This window comes from Jatropha curcas, chromosome 10 (assembly GCF_041381405.1).
Source record: "Jatropha curcas cultivar XTBG-Jc1 chromosome 10, XTBG_Jcur_1.0, whole genome shotgun sequence".
Taxonomy (NCBI): Eukaryota; Viridiplantae; Streptophyta; class Magnoliopsida; order Malpighiales; family Euphorbiaceae; genus Jatropha; species Jatropha curcas.
Genome location: NC_143160.1, coordinates 2,695,362 through 2,722,924, shown reverse-complemented (window position 1 = coordinate 2,722,924; position 27,563 = coordinate 2,695,362). Strand labels below are relative to the sequence as shown.

Genomic DNA, 27,563 nt, shown 5'->3' with positions numbered 1-27,563 from the left:
GTCTGTGGTTACACGAGCCATGCCCAACCACCACTAGTTGAGCCTTTAAATGTTAATAAGGGAAAAGTAAGGAACAAGTGACTATAACAAAAATCTTAGGACGTGATATTTTATTTTTATTATTTTAATATTGGTCAACTAATTCCAACCAGTCAAAGCACACAAAAAGAATTCTAATCTAACGGCGAATACCCAAATTACATAGGGTTTCATGATCTGACGGCCTCACATGGATCCGCCACTAAACCATAAAAACGCAAACCCTAACGTTTCCTCTTCCTCTTGCTCTCCTGCTTCTGCAACTCACTGCCAAAACCCTATGTAGCAGGAGAAATCGCACAACTCTCAACCCTCTTTTCCTCACCTCACAATCTATATACACACACACGATTATATTCTAAGCTCTATTTGTTTCACTCTAAAATATCATGCCATCTATAGCTCTGGCCAATAATTCATCCGATTCTAAGGACAAGAAAGAGAGGAAGATGAAGAAGAGAATAGTTCTGCAAACTTCATTGCCTGACTCTGAAACTCCAGGCAAGAAGAAGAGTTTGATGGTCTCTGATGCTGAAGAGGAAATATTTTCGGAGAAGCAGAAGAAGAAAGAGAAGAAGAAGCGAAAAGCTGTAGATACCGAGCCTGAAGATGAAGAAAAAAGCGAGACGAGCTCGGAGCTAGTAGAGCCGGTGAGTTTGAAGGCTGATAAGTCGAAGAAGAAGAATAAAAAGGCAAAACTTGATGAAGATGAGGAGGAAGAGGGAGAGAGAGAAGTAGCTAAGGCTGAGGATCCCAATGCGACTTCGAAGTTTCGAATATCACTGCCTCTTAGAGAGAAGCTTAAATCCAGAGGGATAGAGGCGTTGTTCCCAATTCAAGCCATGACCTTCAATGATATTCTTGATGGGTGTGACTTAGTTGGGCGTGCACGGACTGGTCAGGTATGATCTCTCCCGTGCTCTAGTTGCGATTTGTTTCTCAGTTATTGTTGGTATTGTAAATTTTTGCAAATTATTATTTGATAATTAGTTGTCCATGCCATATCAACATTCTGCAGGGTAAAACTCTGGCTTTTGTACTGCCTATTTTAGAGTCTCTTACAAATGGGCCTGCAAAAGCATCGAGAAAGACCGGTTATGGCAGGCCACCAAGCGTGTTGGTTCTTCTACCCACCAGAGAATTAGCCTGTCAGGTATTTAGCAATAGAGGTTACTTCTATACATTCATGGGAAGCCTTTTTTCCTTCATTTTATTAATACTTTTTTTGAATGTTGAAAGGTGTATGATGACTTCAAAGTTTATGGCGAGGCATTGGGTTTGACAACTTGCTGTTTATATGGCGGAGCTTCATACCATCCTCAAGAGACGAGCTTAAAGAGAGGGGTGGATGTAGTTGTTGGAACACCAGGCCGCATAAAGGTGAGGTTTTATTGTAATATTATTCGAGTTCCTGTAATAAGGGCTGGTTCAATTCGGGTTGTATTAGAACCTGTTGCAACTTTTTGGCTTTTCTGTCCAGTTCACCAACAAATTCACGGAACCTTTCTTACGTTTAGTGCTCTGCCCACTTCTTATACAGCTTGCACTTATAATCCGAATTCTCAATGTGAACAGCCCTACCTGCAATGTCTTTGCAGATGCCTGTTGATTATATATATATATATATTTGAATTTTGTATCTGTTTTATGTATTCATTTAACATTTCAAACTTTTATGGAAATTCTTTATAGGATCACATAGAGAGGGGCAATATTGACTTGAGCTTACTCAAGTTTCGGGTCCTTGATGAGGCTGATGAAATGTTGAGGATGGGCTTTGTTGAAGACGTTGAACTTATTCTTGGTATGTAGCTTCTTATGAATACATTTAATTGATTGTTGTTGAATATGGTGAAATGGATCAATGTCATTGTAGTTTTTTTTTAACCACATGTAAATGTTCCTGTACTTTTCAGGAAAAGTTGAGGATGTAAGCAAAGTTCAGACGCTTCTCTTCAGTGCCACTTTACCAGATTGGGTGAAACATGTTCGTTTCTTAGCCACAATATAGTGCTTGTTATGATTTGCAGTTCCTTTACCAACTTGCCATTTATTGAATTTGGCCTTCATTTTTTTTTTTTTTTTTTTGTATTACCAGATTTCTACTAGATTTCTTAAACCATCTAAGAAAACCATAGATCTTGTTGGCAATGAGAAAATGAAGGCTAGTACCAATGTGAGGCACATTGTTCTACCCTGTTCTGCTTCAGCAATATCGCAGCTTATTCCAGATATAATTCGTTGTTATAGCAGGTTACTTGTTTTTTTTCCTGCACTTCATTTTCATTGTGATAATTTAATAATCTTTTGCTCTTGTTGAAAAATATGTTTACTCATTTATCTGGTGGTTGCTTTTGATTCAGCGGAGGGCGTACAATTATTTTCACAGAGAAAAGGGAATCTGCAAATGAGCTTGCTGGTTTATTGCATGGAGCACGGGCTTTACATGGGGAGATACAACAGTCTCAACGCGAGGTATTGATTGTGTTCGCATTCAACTGATATCATCTAGACATGTCTCCATAAGCAGAATGTGGCAAATTTTATAGCATGCGTGCTGATCTTTTTGGATAATTGATTTGATGATATATTTGGTATATAAGATGTTTCTAAGGTTGGAATGGGCTCAAACAGAATTCCAGAGGTCCTAATTTTGTCTCGTCCTCATCTGCTTTTGACTATCAATAAACAATATATTTGATGCCTAGGACGTACTACTTCAATACCTGTGTAGAGCGCTGGGCATGTTATTTTGTCCAGCACAAGCCCAATGATCGTCCTTGCTATGTAACATTCCAACAAACAGTAGGATCTTGTTGATATTTTAAATGGAAAATGGAAAGGAGGGTGATAGAACTTAATTTGTTAATTCTTAGATTTGCTTTGCTAATTTCTGACATAATGCCTCCAGGTCACCCTTTCTGGGTTCAGGTCAGGCAAATTCATGACATTGGTAGCTACAAATGTGGCTGCTCGGGGACTGGATATAAATGATGTGCAATTGATCATCCAGGTGTGTTTTTATTCATTTCTCCTGTGTTCATGTGTGCTTACATCAGGAAACTCTTTCAATGTTTTCTTCTTATTACATATTCTTACACTAGTGTTTGAGCTATAGTGTGAACCTCCGCGTGATGTAGAAGCTTATATACATAGATCTGGACGCACAGGAAGAGCAGGTAATTGTTGATGTTTGACTGCTCTCTTTTAAATGCTTGGTTTATTGACATGCGGCTGAGAGTTATTCATCACATATAGGCAATACTGGAGTTGCTGTAATGCTCTATGATCCAAGAAGGTCTAATATATCAAAAATTCAAAGAGAATCTGGTGTAAAATTTGAGCACATTACGGCCCCTCAGGCTGCTGATATTGCGAAAGCTGTTGGTGTAGAAGCAGCGGAAAAAATAACTCAAGTTTCTGACAGGTATGTTTCCTTTTAAAACTAATTGATCTGTAATTGGATTGCTCTTAATTTCTGATTTGAGATCAAATATTGCAGTGTGGTCCCTGCATTCATGTCTGCTGCAGAGGATCTGTTGAATAACTCGGGTTTGTCAGCTGTAGAACTACTTGCAAAAGCCCTTGCCAAGACTGCTGTGAGCCCCCATCCCCTTTTCTGTCTCCCTTCTCTTTGCTCTCTCAAACTTTATGATTTTTACCTCCTATTTTTTTGGAAGTGTTAAGCCGTAAAATCTCTCATATCCTGATACATGTGCAGGGTTACACCGACATAAAGAGCAGATCACTTCTAACATCGATGGAGAACCATGTTACATTACTCCTTGAAGCTGGAAAACCTATCTACACGCCATCGTGAGTGCATGCACTTTAGTTCTGTCTCATAAATATTTGAGTCCTTTAAATAGTAGTTTAGGAAATTAGAGTATTTGATGTGGGCGAAATTGTACTAGAGTGCTTATTCTTCCATGAGTGTGCCAAAAATGTGGCAGTTTGAAATACATGATGAGGTTCCCCAAACTTGATTACCTTAGATAAGTTACTCTGTTATGGCGGTAGTTATCGGATTATTGGCTTACCTATCATGAAAATTGTCAGATTTGCTTTTGGTATCTTGAGGAGATTTTTGCCTGAGGACAAGGTTGAGTCAGTGAAGGGTATGTCCCTTACTGCTGATGGCAACGGTGCAGTGTTTGATGTGGCTGCATCAGATGTGGATGCATTTCTTGCTGGTAATATTTTTTGTTTCCAGGTTATCTTTTTACAGAAATTACCATTAGCCAAATATCCACCTCAGCTTCTTTAATTGCTTCTCAATCTTTCTCTTGATGTTTATTGATATTGAATCTTACAGGTTGTTGATATTGACTTCCATTGTGTTTCCCACTGGTTGGCTGCAGGTCAGGAAAATGCTGCTAATGTCAGCTTAGAGGTGTTAAAAGAATTGCCTTCCTTACAAGAAAAAGACCAATCAAGGGGAAGGTTTGGTGGTGGAGGCCGAGGACGGGGTGGCTTTAATGATAGGAGTGGTGGTAATAGGTTCTCAGGGGGCAGAGGTGGTAGGGGTGGAGGATTTTCTGATAGAAGAAATAGCTTTGGCGGAAGAGGTCGCAGCAATGGGAACAGATGGTGAAGGACCATAAATTTATCTCAGTTCATGGGTGATTTTTTTAGCATTTCTTAACATAATGGCTACCGGGTGAAGCATTTTCTGATAATGAAGAAAATATGCAATTATACGGTCTGGATTTTGTTAATATAGGATTTGTATTTTCTTTTTGGGTGCTCCCTTGGCCTTAAGGGTCCTTTTTTTTTGAAATCTTATTTGTTCTTTAGTCCTATTATTTTAAACTTATTAGGATAAGCCAATATGTTTATTTGATTTTCTGGGGAATTTTGCTGTCTCCCCATGTGTTTGAACTATGCTGGAAAAGACTAAGATGCTACAAGATGTATTTCTATTATTATTATTTATTTGAAATGAATTTTTAATTGTTTAGCGTTGTGGATTTTTTTACAACAAAATGCAATGTTGGTGAACTCTAATCCCATTCCTGTGGATTCGTAATTTTTGAACTCTGTATGTAAGAGGAGAAAATGGGAAGGAAAATGGTAAAAGGAATTTAAAGAAAGTTTTCACTTGTTACTTGTTAGTGTAGAGTTGTAGCGCCATAAAAATTTAGTAGTAGAGTCAACAGTGCCCGTAAATGGACTGGATTCTGTATGAGAGATCCGACCCGATCCATTGATAGTGGCACACCCAACGTCCACCGATTCAGAGCTCTAGTCACTTCCAGAGGCGTTAACCTCACCAATTTATCAAGTAAGGTAAGGAGTTATCGATTGTGCAGATGATCATGTTATTTATGCAATAGAGCCTCCTAACGAACCAAAACAAAAAAAAAGTGCGGGTGTTTAACCTGTCCCGGAGGGCCGGAGTCGACAAGCATGCTCGCCGTTTCTCAATAACCTTAACTGTTTCCAGTCTCTACCAAACAAAATTATCTGCGCACCTGCGATCATGGGAAGCTTCAGGAAAGCTAAGCTCGCGATCGGCGCTTTTTCAAGTATAGCTCCGAAAATCATTCCCAGAGCTCCATTTCAAGAGTCTACTTCGAGAATCTTCCAAAATGGGTCTTCACACTCTTCTTCTAATCCAGCTAAGTTTTCTGGCTTCTATCCATATTCTTCTATTTCTCAGAGATTTGGACTAGGTCTTCAAATGGGTATTAAAAGAACAGTAAATTATAATAATAATCCATTTCGCGGCGGTGGTGTTGGTAAGAGATTTTACTATGTAGACCGATCCCAGGTATACCATTTTAAGCCGAGAGGCCCTAGCAGATGGTTTCAGAATCCGAAAACTGTACTGATCGTTATTTTGGTGGGTTCTGGTGCTTTTGTCACTATCTATTTTGGTAATTTGGAGACTGTGCCTTACACAAAAAGAAAACATTTTGTGCTTTTATCTAAATCCATGGAGAAAAAGCTTGGAGAGGAGCAATTCAAGCAAATGAAAGCGGCAATGAAGGGAAAAGTTCTCCCTGCAATACACCCGGACAGCGTTAGGGTCCGCTTAATTGCAAAAGACATAATTGAGGCATTGCAAAGAGCTTTAAGGCCGGAACATGTATGGAGCGATTTAGAGTATGCATCTCCAGAGAGTGATCTAGCATATGAGGGTAGAGCTCATGAGACATTGAAGGCACTGACTGAGAGTGAAGGGAAAACTGAAACTAAGTGGTATAAGGATGATGAGATCCTCGATGACAAATGGGTTCAAAAGAGTAGAAAGAAGGGTCAAGAGAGAGGATCAAAAGCAGAAACTTCACATTTGGATGGGTTGAATTGGGAGGTTTTGGTTGTTAATGAACCTGTTATTAATGCTTTTTGTTTGCCTGGTGGGAAAATTGTTGTGTTTACTGGGTTGCTTGAACACTTCAGAACTGATGCAGAAATCGCAACAGTTATTGGACACGAGGTTAATTTGCTCTACACATCTTTTTTCGAGTTTTCTATGATTGTTTATCTATTGCTGGATATTAGTATAAATAATAATTAGAAATTTGGTTGAGGAAGATTTTTCTTTTTCTGTTTGTCATTTAAAAACTAGGTTGGGCATGCTGTTGCTCGACACGTTGCAGAAGGGATCACAAAGAATATGTGGTTTGCCATCTTGCAACTTATTCTTTATCAGTTTATCATGCCTGATCTAGCCAACACGATGTCTACTCTATTTTTGAGACTTCCTTTCTCCCGGAGGTGATTTTCTTGGCCTTATTCTCTTTAGTAACCTTTGGCTTGGTTTGTGTAATTTTATCTTGATGTAAGTTGAATTTTTTTTCTTTTAATATTATGGCTGGAAACACCAGTTATTTTGCATATCCTATTTCTCAAAATATTTTTGAGATGATGACTTTGTAGTCTTTGTTCGTTGAGTTGCCTTTGGAAATTCTTAGAATAACAATCTAATATTCTCCATGGGTACATGATATGATCATCTACGCATTTAATGTCATGGCAAATGTAATTAGATACAGATTTGTGGGTGTTATTCAGTATGAAACTGCTCATTTGGAAGCTAGAAAGTTGTTACTGTCAATCCCATGTGTTTCATTTCTTTTTGGCTTTTGTGATTGTAATGGAGATTGTTGGAAACATGATCAAAGCAGTCTACAATGTGTCGGGACTATCTTGGTTGTCCATTAGCATTTGCAATTTGATCAGGACAGCAAATAAAAGAGTTTTTATTTCAGTGGCAAATGGTTATTATGTTATCCTATAGATTGATGGACCTGTCAATCATGCGGATTGATAGTCCCATCTTGCTTAGTTGCCCACTTGCTAGTCTGATGGAGGTAAAAAGATCGTTTGGTGTCCTTAAAAAATACCTGAAGGACAAATAGATTACATCTCATATTATGTCCTGAAAAAATCGTTAATCTTGGCAATTGTATGCAGCAGTCTTCAAATATCTTGAAGGCAAAAGACAAGGGTAAATCATAAGCACTGGATCTAGTGGAGGCCCGGTTGGCTTTGAGTTTAACAGAACCATGTAGAATTGATCTTTTAGCCGTTTATATGCAGCCAATCACCCAATTGGTTTTCTGGATATAAGTTAATGCATTATTTCTTAAGTTCATCTTCTCATTTTAAAACAAGTAGATGTTCTTCTATGAAACTCCTCCTTTCCATATTATGTTGTTTCTGATTTTTGCTGTATGATTGTCAAAGTTAAAGATTGGGGAAATTACTTTTCATGATTGTAATATGCAAAGGAAAATAATAACCACTGCCCTTTCCTAGACCAATTCTGAAAGAAAAGTCTTCACGTTTTGTTCTATAGAACTCATACAGAGAGATGAAATACTTGTGCACACTGGCAGGTCTACATGGTAAAGAAGGGAGGGGTGGGGGGTTGTTTTGTTAAAAAAAATTCCTTGAGCAAAACCCAGGTTTGAACTCAAGCTAATAGTAATTTTACTGTCCCTTTAGCTATCTTTTCCCCTTAATGTATGTCTACTCTTCCTTTAAGTAATTTTTATACTTGCCCCCACTTACTCATGAATCCTAGCTTTGCTCTTAAGCGTCCTGAATATCTAAGATTGTCAATGTTATTTTTGTTGATTTTGTGTTTACATGCCAAGTTGATTGTACAGTTGTCAATGTACAGTTGTTTTCACTGCTTTTCTCCCAAGTTACATGTTTAGTTAATTTTTGTAGAGCTAGCTTGATTGTAAGCAATTCCAGAATGCAGAATAGTAATATAATTATAGATATGCAAGAGCTGACCTTGTTTCTTGTTTTCCTTTTCAGGATGGAAATAGAGGCAGATTATATTGGGTTATTATTGATGGCTTCTGCTGGATATGATCCTCGAATTGCACCTAAAGTGTATGAGAAATTGGGGAAGATCGCTGGTGGTTCATCATTGCAAGATTATCTTTCTACTCATCCATCTGGAAAGAAGAGATCTCAACTGCTGGCTCAAGCTAAAGTGATGGAGGAAGCACTTAACATCTACAGGGAAACACTATCTGGACGAGGGGTCGAAGGCTTTCTTTAGATTACCTCCAAACGCACAATCATTACAGTTAGAAGCAATACTTGCTGGAAAGTTGCTTAGTCTGTTATTTATATAAATTCTCCAGTCACCTTTTCTTGTACCCGGCAGAAAATTTATCATTATAATACAAATGTAACATGGGCACTGCGGCTACAGAAATTTTTTCTTTTCCTCTCAATTGAGTCTGTTTTCTTGGGAATTTGTTCTTTTGTCCTCTTAACATATGTTTTCTTATTGGCGCTTTCTGTATTATGCTCGTCCTTTGGTTGCTTACTAGATTTTACTACATAGCACAATTATTAGGCATGGGATTGGTTTGGATTAAGTTTCTTGTTACATTCAATAAAAAATATATATTTTTTGGTTAGCACCTAAACACCATAAGTTACTAGCAAAATCATTTTGGTGCATCAGTAGTTAGTTACTTTTGCCAAGATTTCCCGCCTATTTTTAGTAGAAAAACTGACTGTTTGTTTTCTGTCCCAAAAGATATGCTTGAACCTCAACAGCTCTCTCTCAGGAACATAATCTTGCGCTTGATAGAAGCATGCAAGAACCCTACCCAACTTAAACAAATCCATGCCCATATCTTAACATGTCCCAACTACATCCAACAAGAACATTTCTTAATTTCTCGTCTTCTCTTCTTTACCGCCCTTTCAGATTCAGGTTCACTTAGCTACTCCTCAGAAATTTTTCGAAGTATAAAAAACCCAAATGTCTCTATCTATAACATCATGATCAGGGCCTATGCTTCTAAAATTGACGGGGATTATGATACACATTTGTGTCGGGCTATAGTACTATACAAGCAGATGCTCACTCATGGTGTCTCACCTGATTGCCTCACTTTTCCATTTCTTGTAAAAGAATGCACGAGGAGCGTTGCTGTAGGCACAGGCGGAGGTATTCATGGACAGGTTAGCAAGCTTGGATTTTGTACTGATCTGTTTGTTCAAAATTCACTAATAAGTTTTTATTCGGCATGTGGGCTCGTAAAGAGTGCCAGGAAGTTGTTTGATGAAATGTCTAACAGAGATGTTGTTTCTTGGAATTCGATGATTATTGGATCTTTGAGAAATGGGAGTCTTGACGAGGCACTGAATTTGTTTCAACATATGGATAAGAGAAATATTATTACATGGAATTCGATTATAACAGGGTTTGTTCAGGGTGGTCGGCCAAAGGAGGCCTTGGAATTTTTTTATGACATGCAGTGTTTGAGCGATGAGATCAATATGGTTAGACCTGATAAGATTACTATTGCTAGTGTACTTTCAGCTTGTGCTTATCTTGGTGCTATTGATCATGGGAAGTGGGTGCACAATTACTTGAGGAGAAACGGTGTAGAATGTGATAAGGTGATCGGAACTGCATTAATTGACATGTATGGTAAAGGCGGTGGTCTGGAAAGAGCTTATGAAGTTTTCAGGGAAATGCCTGAGAAGGACACCTTGGCATGGACGGCTATAATTTCAGTGTTTGCACTTCATGGATATGGTAAGAAGGCTTTTGATATTTTCAAGGAGATGGAAGCAAAAGGGGTGAAGCCTAACCATGTTACATTTGTTGGATTATTGTCAGCTTGTGCTCATTCTGGATTAGTAGAGATAGGAAGATGGTGTTTTGATGTCATGAAACGGATTTACTTGATTGAACCGCAAGTGCATCACTTTGCATGCATGGTTGATATGTTTGGTAGAGCTGGACTATTTGAAGAGGCAGTGGCACTTATTAGAAACATGCCAATGGACCCTGATGTATTTGTTTGGGGCGCCTTACTGGGGGGATGCCAAATGCATGGTAATGTACAATTAGGAGAAAGAGTGGCACAATGTTTAATCAATTTGGAGCCTCGGAACCATGCTTTCTACCTGAACTTGTGTGATATGTATGCAAAAGCTGGTAGATATAATGATGTGAAGAGAATTAGAGCCTCAATGAAAGAACAAGGAATTAAAAAGGAAATCCAAGGCTGTAGCATGATTGAAGTTAATGGAATTGTATATGAATTCTCAGTAATGGGCTCCCCTGATGTTGTGATGGAGGAACTGCTTTGTTTATTGATTGCATTAACTAATGAGATGAAGATTAAAGGTAATGTATAATGAATGATGAGACGCCAATGGAGCCATGCATTTATGGTGATATCTGGTCGACATACAAGCGAATTGTTTACCTTTCATTCATTTTGGATTATAAGAAGTTATTAATCAGCTGTCTAAAATCTCCGAGTGAAACAGCTGAGAGAAGTTTATTCCTGGAGGAGCCTTATTGCAATATAAGATGAATGATAGGCCCTCGATGCGCTGCAACTGTATAAGACAAAGGGAGCTGAACAGAGATGCATGCTTTATGGAGGTAAATCTGTCAATCTTTCTCTGTAAATATTACTGATGTCCTTAATCAATATTCAATAGGAACTCCACTGGATACAATTCTTTTTGCCTTTTTATTCTTGTTAGCAAATTGTATCATATTAATTGTTATTCAATTGCTTCATTCAAGCATGTAGGTAAAGAGTAGATGAAGGATGTGGCTTCAATCAAAAGAAGTTAATTTGCTTTTCTGTCTTTATGTTTTATGGTTTCTAATGCAAGCGTGTGAAAATACGTCACAGCTTATCTTCAAAAGATGCTAACTGCGAGATATAAAAGACTAATGCATCCATCAAAAAAGTGCAAGCAAAACAAAAACGAAGGGCCAAAAAGATCCACTCACGCTCAATGCTATGCTGAACTTTATCTTTGTATATGGTCCAATGAGGAAAACTTCAAATGATATGATGCTTTTTGTCCTCTGATCACGAAATGCTATGCTATCACTTCAAATTATATGATGTTCGTCCTGAAGCATAGAATATTAAGCAGTTCCTTTCTGGAATCTGCTTTTGAATTCTCTATGCAACGTGTTTCACAGTGACTGCTCTACTCTTTGCTTTAAAGCACGCATTTTCTTTTCATGGGATTTTTTTTATTGTCGCCATTTTGTAGTCCAATTAGCATATTTATTTGTCTCTGTGTTTGTCTTTGCACCTAAGAATATATTCTTTTACAGAAAGGAACAATAGGATTTGCAGATCAAGGATTCGCATTAGGTCTATGTTTTAGAATTTTCAGGCACAAGGTTATCTCTGTAAACATAGGCAGTGAGTAGATTTAAGAGAAACGACAAGTTTCAATGGTTCTAGAGAGGTGACAGACAAAAGAACTCTGTTGCAAAGAGAAAAACAGAATTGCGTCGGTGCTAAAGTGCGGTTGTCCCCAACCTTCAACAGATGTGACCTATATGGATGAAAAGTTACATCAAGAGACAATTTTCAGATCATCATCTTTATAATCATCGAATTGGGTTTGAAATTGTATATAACCATTTATCAACTAACAGTTAGAAGCTATCATAAATCACTAAAGAAAATAGACCTTCATATATTAATGGGTAAATTTGTTTTTTTTTTTTTTTTTAAAGTCCCTTATTTAAATAGCTAATTACTAATTTAAACTCAAAAAAAAAGAAAAAAACAAGTATGATTTGAAATTATATAATTTTCACGGTTGGGCATTTTGTTGGTCAATACTTACGTACCTCTCGTATTGTTATGAAGAAAATAGCTTAAAAATAATTTAAATATTCTAAATTTTGTCGCTATCAGAAAGAAGAATGGGCAATTAAGAAATATGAGAACGTTTCTTACACTTGAACTTCAAAAGTTAGCAAGTTTGTATGGTGTGGAGGCAGACAAGTCATAAAGCCAACCTCACATGGCTTGCAAAACCCATTACCAAATACTGGTAATTTCATGTTTTGTCATTTAATTAATTTTATTAGCAATTATTACGCTACTAATTATCCAATAGCAAGCAGCGTAGAGCTCCAAACCTTAGAATATTAATTTTCAGCACTTCAAAGGAACAATCTCCTTTAGATATTGTTAAGGCAAGGGAGAATCTATATATCCAATCTCCGTAATGCAAATTAATTAATTAGGTGGATACGCAATCATAATTGGGAATCATAACCTATTCTTTTTAATTCTGCCAAGCTCAACAAATCTACGCTACGAATTTTCCAAAAGCAAGTGCAGCTTAACCCTAAAGATTTGTGTATGACTTTATCATAATATTATTATGTTTTCTTATTTTATTTGATTATTGTATATAATCCTTTTTCTTACTTTTTTGTAGATTTTTTTTTTTTTTTAAAGGCGAAAATCATAATCTTTGCCGATGCAAATTAATTACTTAATAGTAAAATCTTCGGAATCTGTCTTTTCTATTTTTGTGTTTATACTTTCAATATTTTGACATTAGTGAATAATGAATGAGGAGATAGACCTAAAAGACAAAGTAAAAGCTAAAGCTAAAGCAAAAAATAAAAATTAAGAAAGTGAAGTAAAATGACATTGCTTTATTATTGTAATTTATGCTCATTTTGGCTTCCAAAAGGGATCATAATGCAGACCAATAGAAGAAATCAATGGCACTCCTCTTGCTTCCAATATCTTAATCTTCACAATTTGCCCATTAGCTACTACTTCTTGAAGCCTATGGAGCCTTTTGTACCCAACTGTAGTCCCTTTAGCAACTGTCTTGCCATCCACATAAATTTCATGCCGTTTGATCCTTTGACCCAGACCAATTGCTTCTTGAATCCTTATCACGTTAAATCTCAACCCTCCTTTGCATCTAATCTCAATCCAATCGCTCTCTTTTTCTTCATCTCTCGGAACCCAATAACTCCACAAATGGTCATCGTCTACGACATTTTCTGGCCCAAAACCACCCTCCTTACCTCCTCGTTGGCTACTTACTTTAAAACTGCATTTCTCTGCTAAATTTGTACCAAATATTGTATTAATTGCGCCTCTAAATTCCTTCAGCGTTTGTACGTCGGTGTCAGATACGAGGCCAGTTGAATTGGGCGGCACATTGAGCAATAATACACAGTTTCTTCCCACGGACTTGTAGTAAATCTCAAGTAACTTGCTGAGCTTCTTGGGTGACTCTGCTTTATGCCAAAACCATCCGTTTCTAATCGAGACATCACATTCTGCTGGTACCCAATCTGTCCCTTTTGGGTCGCCGGTGTTAAGATAGCTGCATTATTGAAATGCCACTGTTAGCTAATCAATAATTACTGGAGTCCTGGAGAGAAATTTGTTTGATTGGGATTTGGGTGTAAAAAGATACATACTCAACAATACTTGCGTTGCCGATGGAAAGAGAAGTTCGATTAATGGTGGACCAACATGTACTTGAAGCAAATCCATTTTCATTTCCAACCCATCTGACATCTGGACCAGCATCGGAGAATATATTGATTGAGCTCTGCAATTCTTTCACCATGGCGAACCAATCCCAGAAATAATATGACATGTTTGGTGCATTTGAACCCTTCGCCCCATCAAACCATATTTCTTTTTCTTTCCCATATCTGCATGTATACCCAGAACATTTTTCACTTATATAATTGATTAATTCAATAGACAGCCTACAAATTTAATTTCAGTTTCTTTACTTACTTGGTTAATAGCTCTTGCATCTGGCCCAAGTAATATTCATTGTACTGCAAATCATGGGCATATCTTGAATCGTGTCGGTCCCATGGCGATAAATAAATACCCACATCCATTCCAGCATGGTTCTTGGCTGCATTAACAAGTTCTCGAACTACATCGCCATGGCCATTTTTCCACGTACTGCTTGCTACAGAATGGTCAGTGTATTTACTAGGCCATAAGCAAAACCCATCGTGGTGTTTTGCAGTTAGTATCATCAAAGAAATTCCAGCTCCAGCTGCTGCATTAACCCATTGATTGGCGTCGAGTCCGACCGGGTTAAAAATGGCCGGGTTTTCATGTCCAGTGCCCCATTCGGAGTCGGTGAAAGTATTGACTCCGAAATGAAGAAACATGATGATTTCTCTTTGTTGCCATTTCAATTGAGAAAAAGAGGGGAGTGGCAGGATTGGTAAGGGTGGCGTTGGAATTTGTTCCCTTCTAGAGATTGCAAATTCAGAAAATTGAACAAATGCAGTAATCATTATGCATAAAAAGCACCATAGCTTAGCCATAATGGGTTTTGATGTGTAAATTAAATGATTGAAAGAGAATATAAATGGTGAGAGATCGGGACAGACTATATATAGAGGGACCGAACAGAAAAAGGAAGGAGAAGAAGATTCTGTGGATTGAACGAAGGCCAAAAACTAGAGAAGAAAAGGATGAAAATAATTATGGTTTTAATTGGAATTTGTCATTTGTTATGGTACTTTTGTTATAATGTGTTTGTTTCCTTTTCAACGTAGCTATTATTCACGGGTTGCTGATGATGCATCTACGTCTCATTTCTCAAACCAGTATGAAATAGATGACTGTGGTTTCACTTTTCACTTTTTGTCACCAACTTCTTTCTTTTTATTTTTTTACCCCTCGCATCCTTTTTGTGGCCAAATAGTTGGTGGGAAAAGACAACAATTGCCCACGTGGCATTTGATGGAGGTAGGAATAAGTGAATAAAGCCTTTGGACCTCTTATCCAATCAGCAATTCATTGATAGATTTCTATAATCTTAAACCTCCCTTTTCTTACTTACTCAAATAGTCAAATGTGAAACGCTTCTCTAGTCAATACTAGTTAACTTATAAATTTCTGAAATTTACTTTCATGTGACTATTGTATTACTTGTGAGGTCTTTGAAGTACTTTTTTTAATCTCTTAAGAATAGACTTATTTTCATTTTTGCACACTACTTTCTCTATAAATAACTTTACATTTAAATTTTTTTTCACGTCTTAAGAAAATTATTTAATTTATCTAATTTATTGAGTAAATTAATTATATTAGTATATTTAATTTATCTAAGATTTAAACAAAAATGGCGGCAAGAAATAAAGAGATAGAGATTTTTGGAAATTATAATAATTATTATTTTTCATTTGTAAATGTAAAAATGAAAAAAAAAATTTATCATTTATAAATTTTACTCATGTGATAGTTTATTATAAACTGAGAAAGTAATTAATGTTATTTAAATACTAATAAATTCTATTTTCCTCTCACCAACTCTTTTTCCACCGAATGATTAAGGGAGAAAGGAGAATGGAAATACAAAAATAGAGACGCATGTAGAAGCGGATGCACTTTATGCTTGTAAATACAAGAATAAGGTTCACGCCTCACGGACCCATCCAATCAACGATACGTAGCGGATTTGCTGAGTGCACCTTTCTTCACTAACTCATACGTGTCATTTTTTTGTTTATTTAATTTGTTCACTGGGCTGGGTTATTGGACTAGGCTTGTATTCGGGTTGGTTGTGACGGTCCAATAACTTTTTAAGAAAAAATCAACTCTGATCTTGTCAGTGCACTTTATCATTAATTTGAGATTGTTGACATTTCTTTTGCATTGTCTATTGCACGATTAGGGGGTCAGTAGTCCTGATTAATTCAAATATTTTTGAATTCACATAAATGTTCCTATCCTCACTTTACAAATATATATATATATATATATATATATATATATATATATATATATATATATATATACTATCCTGATATGTTCATTTCAATATCTGGCATTTACGCTCTGGCCTTTTTTGACTTCTGCATTCTATTTCTACCATTTCAACAACTATAATTAATCCTTCATCATCTAAATTAATCTGGTAAAGATTATTTGACACAAACGATATATTCTCACCGGAACAAGATATAGCAAGAAGTAACCCTAATAAGCAGGTGTATGTCTGACTTGGAAATCGGAATACCAGCGTAGCTGGTTTTAGCCCCATCGACTCCCAACCTACAATATTTATGATCTCCAGACTCTATGAATCTTTATTGTCGATCACACATTCCAAAATTTTCTCTTTTCATTTTCTTTCCCTTTTTTTCTTGGTATAAGCAATTTCTTTCCCTTTAAAACCAACTTGGGAAATTTTTTAATTATTTACTGACAAAAACATGAGCGATCGCAAATGATCCGTAAAATAAATAATTTTTATTTTGGTATATGGATCTTGTAAGTTTAAACTCTAAACTCTGTATAATGCACACCGTCTTATGCCTATCACTGACGCTGGCATCTACACTAGCCAGGTCCAGTCACCAATTATTTTAGTCAGATTAAAATTAATTGTACTGTATAAGAATGTCCTTTTTTTTTTTTTTTACAATAACCTCCAGGCTACAAGGCATAAGCCCTTCTCTTCTGTTTCCGATCAGACCTTATTAGGACTACCACTAGACAAATTCTTCCCCAAGCTCCAAATTTGTCCATCTCTAATGGATTTGTCTGTTGCAACATTCCTTATTTTTCTAGTCCTTTTGTTTTCTAGTTTCATTGTCAAAAATTACGTTTTAAAATCCTTTACAGTTTACCTCATAGATTTCTCTTGTTTCAAACCACCCAACTCCTGCAAAGTTCCTTTCTCTGTATTTCTTGAACATGCATCCATGATCGAGTCGTTTGATAGTGAAAGCGTTTCTTTCATGGCTAAAATCCTCAGTTCTTCTGGGCAAAGTCAAGAGACCTATCTTCCTCCGGCATTGCACTGCATTCCTCCTAAAACTAACCAACAACAATCCATAAAAGAAGTACAGATGGTTCTTTTCCCTATTCTACAAGATCTTCTTTCTAAAACTAAAATATCCCCTCGTGACATCGATATACTTATTGTAAATTGTAGCGGGTTTTGTCCGTCACCTTCCTTATCATCCATTATTATTAACAAATACTCCATGAGAGCTGATATTAAAAGCTATAATCTTTCTGGTATGGGGTGCAGTGCAGGAGCCATTTCCATTGACTTGGCTTTTAACCTTCTCAAAGTTCAAAAGAATGCTTACGCGCTTATTCTTAGCACCGAAATATTATCAACCGGTTGGTATTCTGGCCACGAGAAATCTAAGTTACTCCTTAACTGCCTATTTAGAATGGGAAGCGCAGCAATTTTGCTCACAAATAAAAATGAAGCTAAAAAATCATCAAAATACAAGCTTTTTTGCACAGTAAGGGCCCAAAGAGCTTCTGACGACAAAAGTTATCATTCGGCGATTCGCGAAGAGGATTCCAATGGAAGACTCGGGGTTACGCTTAGGAGGGATTTACTTCAAGTGGCTGGAGAAACTCTCAGGCCCAACATAACAATTCTTGGTTCACGTATTTTGCCTTTCCCAGAAATGCTACGATATATCGTTTCGATAATTCAAAACAGGTACATTGATAAATCAGGACAGGTATACGTGCCAAATTTCAAGAGGGTGATACAGCATTTTTGCCTGCCCACTTCAGGGAGGCCGGTGATAAAAGAGATAGCAAAAGGGTTAAAGCTTGGTGATAGAGAAGTGGAAGCTGCATTGATGACACTGCATAGGTTTGGCAATCAATCTTCTTCATCGATTTGGTATGAACTTGCGTATATGGAAGCCAAAGAAAAAGTGAAAAAAGGCCACAAGGTGTGGCAGTTTGGGATGGGAACTGGGCCTAAATGCGCTAGTGTCGTTTGGGAGTGTTTAAGGCCCATTATTGGAGAGTCCAAGAAAGGCCCATGGGCTGACTGTATTGATCGGTATCCAATCTTGGCCGTTGATCTAGGCATTTAAACTTTTTTTTTTCTTTTTGGGCGAGATTATATATATATAAACACTAGAAAAACACCCATTGCACGGAAATGTTAATTTATATAATATATGTTAATTTTCCTTCTCTGTGTCATTAGTTGGTTGATCCTAGCGGTATATAAGGATACATAGACGAATCAATTTGAGAGCAGGGGATTTGAGAAGGATATAAACTACAACAACAACAACAACATAAAAAATAAAAAATAAAAAATGAGCAATTTTCAAAAATGAAACAATTATATCTATTTTCCTTTTAAAATTAAAATGGGGAGTAGTTCCATTTCTATAAATTACTAGCATTTTAATATTACAATCTTTTTTTTTTTTTTTTTTTTTTAAGAATACAATCTTTTGTCTTAGCTTTAATTATATATCCGTATGTTGATTACGTTCAGGCAAGCTACCAGAACAAACTAAGCTAAATAGATACGCAAATACGAATTTCCTATAATAATCCATTTGGAGAATGAAGAACGAAGAATATACAGTTGTTGACTGATTAAATGCAAATAAATGTGTAATCACATCAGGCCATATATACATAGCGTCATGTATAGATTTTCTAAACTTATTAACTGAAAAAAAAATAAAATTTATGAGCTAAAATTAAAGCAGGGCAGAAGAGATCGGTGGTCAAATTTTTTGAAAGGCTTTGGTCTCTTTAAGGTCATGAATAGCCGATCAGAACCCAAAGTGCATGCGTGAGAGCTTTGAATGCAGATATTAAATGTGAAGTAATTGTTCGTTCACAAGTACGGGTAGGAGTTAACTCTTCTCTTCCTCACACGTCTCTCTATATTTCTGCATGTAAACAAACAAGTGTTCGATAGGTACTGGTGATAGCATGGCGGTGCACCATTTACTAGACCTGGGTGCTAGCTTCTTTGGGACTCTGCATTTCCAAAATTCCAATCAGCATTTTGTCTTTGCTTTGAGATTTTTTTTATTTTTATTTTTTATGGGCAGCCAGCAATGTAGATGAAATTAATTTTCGTACTAACCACAATATAAAGTGCTAGAAATACTTGCGGTGAAAAAAAACATTTATCTAATTTTTTTAATATCAAAAGCATATTCAAATCTTACATGAAAAATCTTATGAAATTCTAAATTTTGGGATGGATCTATGCGTTTAAACGTATGGATTTTGACAACATTTCATATTTCTCCACAGTCACCATAATAATAATAATTTTTTTGATATTTTTGGATTTAATTTACAAAAAAAAGAAAAACCCAACAGTTTACTAGAAAACAATAATAAAAATGAATTAGAGTTTGTTAGTAAGGAGCCTATACCTATACCTATACAGCTGAATTTCCTGGCTTCCACCAAACCTAGTTGCCCAATTTTAATGTGCAACAAACCCTAGGAACAAAACGGACATGTGGATTCGAGGGAGATAAAAGTTTCTTCAAGAAATAAAGTTGAGAATTAAAGACTCCAAGTGTCAACAACCTACCTATCAAAGGAAAAAGTATTGATATTTTGCTATCCTGGTGCAATGCCAGTTTGGCACGGTCCTCAAGCTGTACTGTATGGACTATGGAGGGAGCCTAACCCCCACCTCAATACAATAATTGGAAGTACTGTAGATGTTTTGTTTTTTTTAACTATGAGATATTTATGTACAAAGAACATGTTAAAGACGAAGCAGATATGGGTTTAAAAAATAAAATTTGATCCGCTCTATTTATATATATATTTAAAACAAAGTCTAAATGTTTTCTAAGTTTTCATAATTTTTTTGAATAAAACTAAGTCTATAGATTTAATTTTATGGACAGATATAGGTATTAGAAAACCCGTCTCCCGTCCCTAATTTAAGCAGACTATTACACATCACAAAATCGAGAAAACAATTTGACCCGTGAAGAATAAAAATACAAAATCAAACATGAGACCTAACAGTCTTGGAACATTTAACTTTGCATTCCAGCTATGCAAGTTCTGAACCATTGATTGCCTGAAAATTGCAAAACTGTACATTTACAATAAATAACCCTCTCGTCTGGTGTTGTATTTATGTTGACATTTGTATTTCTCAGTACCAGTTTATATAAAACCAAGGGAAAATTACTAAAAGAAAAGCTGAAAAGGTCTATATCACTTTCAGTCTTCGTACTGCTGGGAAGGTCTTTTTATGATCGGTTGTTTCATACAATAAATGATACTATTGTTTTAATTTCTCATCAGAAAACACATTTCAAAACACAAATTTTCATTATAAAACTAAAAAATAATAAAATATCCTAACGAGTGAGATGAGACGACAGAAATTCATTATCCGTTCGAACTCTGAATATAAAGTTTTTTTAAATACTCGGGAGGAAGCGTTTTGTCCCCTTTTATGGGTTTGACAGATGCGAATCTAGATTAGTCAGGTCAATGAACTTCGGATACCAAATAATTAAAATAATAAAATATCATTTTTCAAGGCCATATATAGATTTAGTGTATAGTACAAAAGTTTGGAAGATGACATTTATGTAAACATAATAAAAAAGAACAATATTTTCCATGATATTAATAAGCATATTAGTCCGCTGGCATTTCTATATCATTTAAATGTTGTTAAATGCTATAACCTAATTCCTTTTCAGGCGATAATCAAGAAAGAAATATGATTCCCAATTGTCCTTATCGGCTTATTCCTCTCTTTTTATTTCAATTTTTTTTCTTTTGTTTTTTTGTCAGATAAAGCATTTCCTTCTGATTTCTGTGTCTTCAACATGAAAGAAAGTAGGGTCATTATCACGTAAGACAGTGATTTTCAGCTTTCCTCACATGGCACTCTTGAACCAAGTGTCTGGTAGTTTACTGGGGTAAATTATGAATTATTATCCCTGTAACTGTAAATAATGAAATATTCATTATATTTGCAAGACAAAACGACATTTAGCAATTCTGAATCTCTTAGAAAGTAGAAACAGATTAAAAGATAGTATGTTTTTTACAAGAAAATTAAGTCACTGAGTTATTTTTTTACCTAATAACGGTGCAGGGATGCCTCTTCTACAGGTTTCCTGTGAGTGTAGGGACCACATAATAAGACCTTAGTACCTTACAAAGACGGAAAAACCAAAACACCATTGAGGAATCTGTATATAAGACCATGACTGTCTCCCACAATGCCCATAATCTGTTGAAATCAAGATTGAAAGTTAACACAAGCTAATATAGTAACAGAAATGAGAATCTTTACATTGATTAACAGCAGGATTAGTCGTTAGATGGCTTTTCTTGTGACCCAAAATGAGAAGAATGTGCTAAGGGTCTAAACACCAAAAGAATTGAAACCATTAACAAAGTTAATGAGAAAAAAGAAAAACAGGGTTCTGCAAATGTCCATAACCAAATTAACTACTGTCACCACCAACCAACTCTCCTTCCAACGATTGGCATTCATGAAACAACCAACCACCATAATTACCACCACAAGAGGACATTGTAAAGGACCCTTCCATCCTTTCTGATATTTGATATTTCAAGCCTCAAGATACCATCTCCATAAGACTCTCTCCTGCCTTCTTCTTCTTTGACATCTCTTCTTTCTCAATCTATAATGCCTCAAAACCTAGGAAAATGGATGTTTTTTATTGTTTCAAGCTATCTAGCCTTCAATGTTGTCTCGTCCTCAAAAAATCCATTGACCAGAAAGACTTACATTATTCAGATGGACAAGCATGCAAAGCCAGAATACTTCTCTAATCACTTTGATTGGTACTCCTCCAAAGTACAATCGGTACTGTCTACACCTGAAAATGAAACCAATGAATCTGATAATGAAGAGAGAATAATTTATAGCTATCAGACTGCTTTTCATGGTGTTGCTGCAAAGTTGAGTGAAGAAGAAGCAGAGAGGCTAGAGGAAGAAGATGGTGTGTTAGCCATCTTTCCAGAGACTATATATCAATTACACACGACAAGAAGCCCCATGTTCCTTGGACTAGAACCAGAAGACAGCACAAGCGTCTGGTCTGAAACAATTGCAGATCATGATGTTATAGTAGGAGTGCTGGACACAGGAATTTGGCCGGAGAGTGCCAGCTTCAATGACACAGGCATGACTCCAGTTCCTGCTCATTGGAAAGGAATTTGTGAGACAGGCCGAGCTTTTCAAAAGCACCATTGCAACAGAAAAATTGTCGGTGCAAGAGTATTTTACAAAGGATATGAAGCTGCTACAGGAAAAATCAATGAGCAAAATGAGTATAAATCTCCAAGAGATCAAGATGGTCATGGGACTCATACTGCAGCCACTGTTGCTGGGTCCCCTGTACATGGTGCAAATCTACTAGGCTATGCTTACGGAACAGCAAGAGGAATGGCACCTGGTGCAAGAATTGCAGCTTACAAGGTTTGCTGGGCCGGTGGATGTTTCAGCTCAGATATTCTGTCAGCAGTTGATAGGGCAGTGGCTGATGGAGTGAATGTGATATCAATTTCTTTAGGCGGAGGAGTTTCATCTTACTATCGTGATAGCTTGTCCATAGCCGCATTTGGGGCAATGGAGATGGGCGTCTTTGTTTCTTGCTCCGCTGGAAATGGAGGACCTGACCCTGCCAGCCTCACAAATGTGTCACCATGGGTCACCACCGTTGGCGCTAGCACCATGGACAGAGATTTTCCAGGCACTGTCAATCTGGGAACAGGCAGAACTCTAAAAGGTGTTTCGCTCTATAAAGGCCGGAGGACTCTGTTGACAAACAAGCAATATCCTCTGGTATATATGGGCGATAATTCTAGCAGCCCTAGCCCAAGTTCTCTGTGCTTGGAAGGAACTTTGAATCCTCATACTGTTGCTGGAAAGATTGTGATATGTGACCGTGGTATTAGTCCAAGGGTACAAAAGGGACAGGTGGCTAAAGATGCAGGAGCAGTAGGCATGATTTTATCAAACACAGAAGCAAATGGAGAAGAACTGGTTGCAGATTGTCACCTACTTCCAGCAGTTGCGATCGGGGAGAAAGAAGGAAAATTGATCAAACATTATGCTTTAACTGCAAGGAATGCGACTGGAACTCTAGCTTTTCTGGGTACTAAGGTGGGAACTAGGCCATCTCCAGTAGTGGCAGCATTTTCATCAAGAGGACCAAACTTGTTGAGCCTTGAGATTCTGAAGCCTGATGTCATTGCTCCAGGCGTGAACATAATTGCTGCCTGGACGGGCGACACAGGTCCATCAAGTTTGCCGACAGATCGCCGAAGGGTGAAGTTTAACATACTCTCTGGAACTTCCATGTCATGCCCGCATGTTAGTGGAATTGCTGCATTGCTCAAGGCTAGGCACCCAGAATGGAGTCCAGCTGCAATAAAATCTGCTCTAATGACAACAGCTTATGTTCATGATAATACCCAAAAGCCTTTGCGAGACGCCTCGCAAGATGTTCCTTCCAGTCCATATGACCATGGTGCAGGGCATATAAATCCAATGAAAGCTCTTGACCCAGGTTTGATTTATGACATTGACGCACAGGGTTACTTTGAATTTCTATGCACACAAAGGCTATCACCGACGCAGCTTAAAGTTTTTGGCAAGTATGCAAACAGAAAATGCCAAAAATCTCTAGCAAGTCCAGCAGATTTAAATTATCCAGCTATTTCAGCTGTTTTCCCAGACAACACATCCATTTCAATTGTCACCCTTGGAAGAACTGTTACCAACGTTGGCCCTCCAGTTTCAACATACCATGCAGTTGTCTCCAGATTCAAAGGCGCAACTGTTAAAGTTGAGCCAAAAACCCTGCATTTCACCACCAAAAACCAAAGATTATCTTACAAGATTATCTTCACCACAAAATCTCGGCAAATGATGCCTGAGTTTGGGGGATTGGTATGGAAGGATGGAGTTCGCAAAGTAAGAAGCCCCATTGTACTCACATGGTTGTCACCAATATAAATTTGCCGCTTGATTCAACATTGTTCCTTAATAATCAATGTGTTCTGTTAAGAGCTAGGGATGCTCACTCATTCTTATTAACAGCAATGCAATTTCTTTCTTCCGTCTTGAGATCCATCCCCAGATAATAGAACAGTTCAAACTTTCACTTCAACTAGTTCTGTAATTTGCATGCATACACATGCCCAACTTTTGGCCTGACTGTACTCGGAATAGATATAACCTAAGCATTAAGTGTTATAAACAAAAGGTACTCTAGGTGGACATTCAATATTATCAGGATAGCAAATGCATTCTTCTATATGCAAGCTAAGGTACTCCACAACTGACTTTTACATTCTCTTAATACAGTGACACAGAGGACTTTCAAAGATTTGTGCCTCTTTTCCAACTACTCTAGTTCATAATGGTCTTCTACATTCTTCTATATGAAAATGCAGTTCAAGTTACACAAAATTCAGTATGAGACCTCAGGGTTACTCTGCTGTTTGTAAACCATTCAACCAAACAATAATAATCATCAAATATATGGTCAATGATCCTGCTATAATAAAGATTAATTATTTTCTTTTGTATGTGCATGTAAAACAAAGGCTATCTATTTCACATTCATGTTTATCCAGAGCACGGAACTGAATGATTCAAGAACAATTTTTTCATAATTGCATTCTCAACATCAATTTCAAAAATATATTTTAGAAAAGGAAACTTTTAATTACATCAAAGAGATCCTGTTTTTTCAAGCTTCTTTCTCATTAATAACAAGACAACAAATAACTAAGTTCTCCTAAATGATCATCATTTCATCTTCTAGAGAATTTGAAGTCTTTGACATTACACATGATCATCTCCGTTATGTTACGCCTAAATGTTACAATTCATGTCTTTTGCTCTCAAGCTAAATGGGACTTTAATTATCAAATTCTACTTGTACAAAACGGCAAGGGGAAGAAGGAAACTTCTAAAGCACCTATCTACATAGCAGTTGTCATTATTTGCCCAATAGAATTTCCCAGGTCAATGATGTTCTAACACTCAGAATGAGATCCATTCACTTGGATTGAGATGGAAAGCAAGTGCAGATGCTTTTGGATATATATTAAGGAAAATATTAATCAGTTAATTGTAATTATCTTTACCATCTGTCATTGTATATCCTTTCTATAAATATGAGATTGACATAGCTTAATTACAGGATGAGATAGCTTAATTATAGGATGAGATTGATACTTGTACTTGTATAAATTATGCACTTTTCTAATAAACATCACAACACTGTAAACCATTATCCTTTTCTTTATTTTAGATGGTATCAGAGCAACTTTCCTGGTGCTCTTGAAGCTTCTGTTTTCTTTCCTTTTCCATAGTCAACAATGGGCGACGAATCACCAAAAGCCCGTAACATGGAATCATCAAAGGCTGGTAATATGGATCCTTCGCATTCATATTACGTTCATCATTCAGATCAACCTGGTCACATGCTCGTACCAGTTAAATTAAATGGAGAAAATTATCGATCATGGAGTAAGGCTATGATTCACGCTCTTACTGCGAAGAACAAGTTAGGGTTCATCGATGGGTCGCTAGAAGCCCCGTCCCAAGAAGAAAAACCAACGGAACTCGCATTGTGGAATCAATGCAACAGCCTAATACTTTCTTGGCTTACTCATTCTGTTGAATCAGACCTGGCAGAAGGTGTCATTCATGCCAAAACAGCATACCAAGTTTGGACAGACTTCAAAGATCAATTTTCCCAAAAGAATGCACCGGCAATATTCCAAATTCAGAAATCTATTGCAACAATCTCACAAGGCTCTATGTCCGTGGCCTCATATTATACCAAACTCAAAGCTTTATGGGATGAACTCGAAAATTATCGAGATCCCTACACTTGTAATCATGCCAAGGCACATCAGGAACAACTTCAGGAGGACAGGTTGATGCAGTTTCTTATGGGTCTGAATGAATCATATAAAGGGGTAAGGTCAAATATCCTCATGATGACACCATTACCCAATGTACGACAGGCGTATTCCCTGGTAATTCAAGAGGAGACACAGAGACAATTGTCATCAGAACCCACTGAGAGCTTCACCATTGCCGCGAATATCCAGAGCAAGGCATCCGGGATCAAAAATAACAAAACGTGTGATCATTGCCATCGTTCTGGTCACACAATTGAAGAATGCAGAACTTTGAAATATTACTGCAAATTCTGTGACAAAGGCGGACACACGGAGGATCGCTGTAGGCTGAAAAACAACAAAGGTGGACCACCGCAACAGAATCGAGGTTCACGAAGCAAGCCACAATCTGCGGCAAATATGGCAAAAAATTCGAGCATGAATGATGACAATTCCCTCATGGGTTTTTCGCCTGAATATCTTCAACAATTGGCCAAAGCATTATCTACCATGAATCGGAATTCCTCTTCTGGTAATAGTGATATTTTTGCAAACGCAGCAGGTTTGTTTTCAACATTCATATCTCATGTCAATTCTATTTTTACCAATTCTTGGATTTTAGATAGTGGTGCCACCGATCACATGACATCGCACCCTTCCCTCTTGTCAAAACGTCAACCATCTTTCTCTCACACAGTAAATTTACCAAATGGCACATCTGCGCCGATTACACACACTGGCAACATGGTTTTCAATCGGGATATAACACTCAAAAATGTCCTATGCGTACCCACTTTTCGCTTAAACTTAATATCAGCCAGCAAAATTACAAAAGATCTTAATTGTTCTGTCACCTTTTTTCCTGACTCATGTATTTTGCAAGACTTAACGACGGGGAAGATGATTGGCTGGGGTAAACAACATGGGGGACTCTATTACATGATGCGGGATTCCATTTCTCCAGCTTCCTTCCAAGTCTCAAATAGTCCTGATTTATGGCATTCACGCCTCGGACATGTTTCTTTTTCTCACTTCAAATTACTTTCCTCTTCATTACCAATTAATAAAGAAACAGTCTCATTTCACAATAATTGTAGTATTTGTCCTCTTGCAAAACAAACGAGATTGCCTTTTCCAATTAGTTCTATCACAACTAAAATTCCATTCGAATTATTACACTGCGATATATGGGGACCTCATAAAGTTCCTTCGCATTCTGGGGCACGTTTTTTTCTCACCATAGTTGACGATTTTACTCGTTGTACTTGGGTTTTTCTTATGAAACAAAAATCAGAAACATCCGACTTACTCATCAAATTTATTCAGTTTACAAAAACACAGTTTAACACTTCCGTTAAAATCATTCGCACAAATAATGGGAGTGAATTTCAGCCTTTACAAAATTTCCTTCTCAATCAAGGCATCGAGTTCCAAAATACATGCGTTTATACTCCACAACAAAACGGAGTAGTCGAACGCAAGCATCGTCACATACTAAATGTGGCACGTTCTTTATTTTTTCAATCACATGTACCTCTTAAATTCTGGGGGGAATGTATT

At 37.0% G+C, this 27,563-nt stretch overlaps 6 protein-coding genes across 8 annotated transcripts; 5 read left to right on the top strand and 1 right to left on the bottom strand.

Annotated features, from left to right (window-relative positions):
* The first annotated feature begins 265 nt into the window (after positions 1–265).
* PRH75 (DEAD box RNA helicase (PRH75)) lies at positions 266–4,999 on the top strand. Its single transcript, XM_012234982.4, has 14 exons — positions 266–941; positions 1,058–1,192; positions 1,279–1,419; positions 1,732–1,843; positions 1,956–2,026; positions 2,138–2,292; positions 2,403–2,514; positions 2,951–3,052; positions 3,158–3,218; positions 3,298–3,466; positions 3,542–3,638; positions 3,761–3,855; positions 4,099–4,232; positions 4,401–4,999. The coding sequence occupies exons 1-14, from the start codon at positions 429–431 to the stop codon at positions 4,631–4,633; spliced, it is 2,130 nt and encodes a 709-aa protein (XP_012090372.1). The 5' UTR covers positions 266–428; the 3' UTR covers positions 4,634–4,999.
* Positions 5,000–5,152: 153 nt separating this feature from the next.
* On the top strand, positions 5,153–8,765 carry LOC105648555 (Peptidase family M48 family protein). The gene is made up of 3 exons (XM_012234977.4): positions 5,153–6,481; positions 6,614–6,762; positions 8,317–8,765. The coding sequence occupies exons 1-3, from the start codon at positions 5,522–5,524 to the stop codon at positions 8,564–8,566; spliced, it is 1,359 nt and encodes a 452-aa protein (XP_012090367.1). The 5' UTR covers positions 5,153–5,521; the 3' UTR covers positions 8,567–8,765.
* Positions 8,766–8,922: 157 nt separating this feature from the next.
* LOC105648553 (pentatricopeptide repeat-containing protein At5g66520) lies at positions 8,923–11,817 on the top strand. Of its 3 annotated transcripts, none has more exons than XM_012234976.4 (2): positions 8,923–10,927; positions 11,187–11,817. In XM_012234976.4, the coding sequence occupies exon 1, from the start codon at positions 9,058–9,060 to the stop codon at positions 10,672–10,674; it is 1,617 nt and encodes a 538-aa protein (XP_012090366.2). In that variant the 5' UTR covers positions 8,923–9,057; the 3' UTR covers positions 10,675–10,927; positions 11,187–11,817. The 3 variants fall into 3 exon arrangements, with proteins under 3 accessions (XP_012090366.2, XP_012090365.2, XP_020540722.1); XM_012234975.4 differs by having other exon boundaries at positions 11,082–11,817; XM_020685063.3 differs by having other exon boundaries at positions 11,075–11,817.
* Positions 11,818–12,953: 1,136 nt separating this feature from the next.
* On the bottom strand, positions 12,954–14,830 carry LOC105648552 (alpha-L-fucosidase 1). Its single transcript, XM_012234974.3, has 3 exons — positions 14,088–14,830; positions 13,760–13,999; positions 12,954–13,662 (listed from the first exon to the last, which is right to left on the bottom strand). Exons 1-3 carry the CDS (start codon positions 14,636–14,638, stop codon positions 12,993–12,995), a joined length of 1,461 nt encoding a protein of 486 aa, XP_012090364.1. The 5' UTR covers positions 14,639–14,830; the 3' UTR covers positions 12,954–12,992.
* A 1,978-nt stretch (positions 14,831–16,808) lies between these two features.
* On the top strand, positions 16,809–18,265 carry LOC105648863 (3-ketoacyl-CoA synthase 5). Its single transcript, XM_012235365.4, has one exon. It carries the CDS (start codon positions 16,856–16,858, stop codon positions 18,173–18,175), a length of 1,320 nt encoding a protein of 439 aa, XP_012090755.1. The 5' UTR covers positions 16,809–16,855; the 3' UTR covers positions 18,176–18,265.
* Positions 18,266–21,352: 3,087 nt separating this feature from the next.
* Positions 21,353–24,210, top strand: SBT1.3 (subtilase 1.3). Its single transcript, XM_012234973.4, has one exon. The coding sequence runs from the start codon at positions 21,763–21,765 to the stop codon at positions 24,097–24,099; it is 2,337 nt and encodes a 778-aa protein (XP_012090363.1). The 5' UTR covers positions 21,353–21,762; the 3' UTR covers positions 24,100–24,210.
* Positions 24,211–27,563: the final 3,353 nt, after the last annotated feature.

Bases quoted from the DNA above. Each gene is read 5' to 3' on its own strand.
- PRH75 (XM_012234982.4), top strand. From the start codon at position 429: ATGCCATCTATAGCTCTGGCCAATAATTCATCCGATTCTAAGGACAAG. The intron at 942-1,057 runs GTATGATCTCTC...AACATTCTGCAG, and splicing joins GGCGTGCACGGACTGGTCAG to GGTAAAACTCTGGCTTTTGT. The intron at 3,053-3,157 runs GTGTGTTTTTAT...TTTGAGCTATAG, and splicing joins ATGTGCAATTGATCATCCAG to TGTGAACCTCCGCGTGATGT.
- LOC105648555 (XM_012234977.4), top strand. From the start codon at position 5,522: ATGGGAAGCTTCAGGAAAGCTAAGCTCGCGATCGGCGCTTTTTCAAGT. The intron at 6,482-6,613 runs GTTAATTTGCTC...TTTAAAAACTAG, and splicing joins CAACAGTTATTGGACACGAG to GTTGGGCATGCTGTTGCTCG. The intron at 6,763-8,316 runs GTGATTTTCTTG...TTTCCTTTTCAG, and splicing joins AGACTTCCTTTCTCCCGGAG to GATGGAAATAGAGGCAGATT.
- LOC105648553 (XM_012234976.4), top strand. From the start codon at position 9,058: ATGCTTGAACCTCAACAGCTCTCTCTCAGGAACATAATCTTGCGCTTG.
- LOC105648552 (XM_012234974.3), bottom strand. From the start codon at position 14,638: ATGGCTAAGCTATGGTGCTTTTTATGCATAATGATTACTGCATTTGTT. The intron at 14,000-14,087 runs GTAAGTAAAGAA...GTATACATGCAG, and splicing joins ATGCAAGAGCTATTAACCAA to ATATGGGAAAGAAAAAGAAA. The intron at 13,663-13,759 runs GTATGTATCTTT...TCAATAATGCAG, and splicing joins GGCAACGCAAGTATTGTTGA to CTATCTTAACACCGGCGACC.
- LOC105648863 (XM_012235365.4), top strand. From the start codon at position 16,856: ATGGATTTGTCTGTTGCAACATTCCTTATTTTTCTAGTCCTTTTGTTT.
- SBT1.3 (XM_012234973.4), top strand. From the start codon at position 21,763: ATGCCTCAAAACCTAGGAAAATGGATGTTTTTTATTGTTTCAAGCTAT.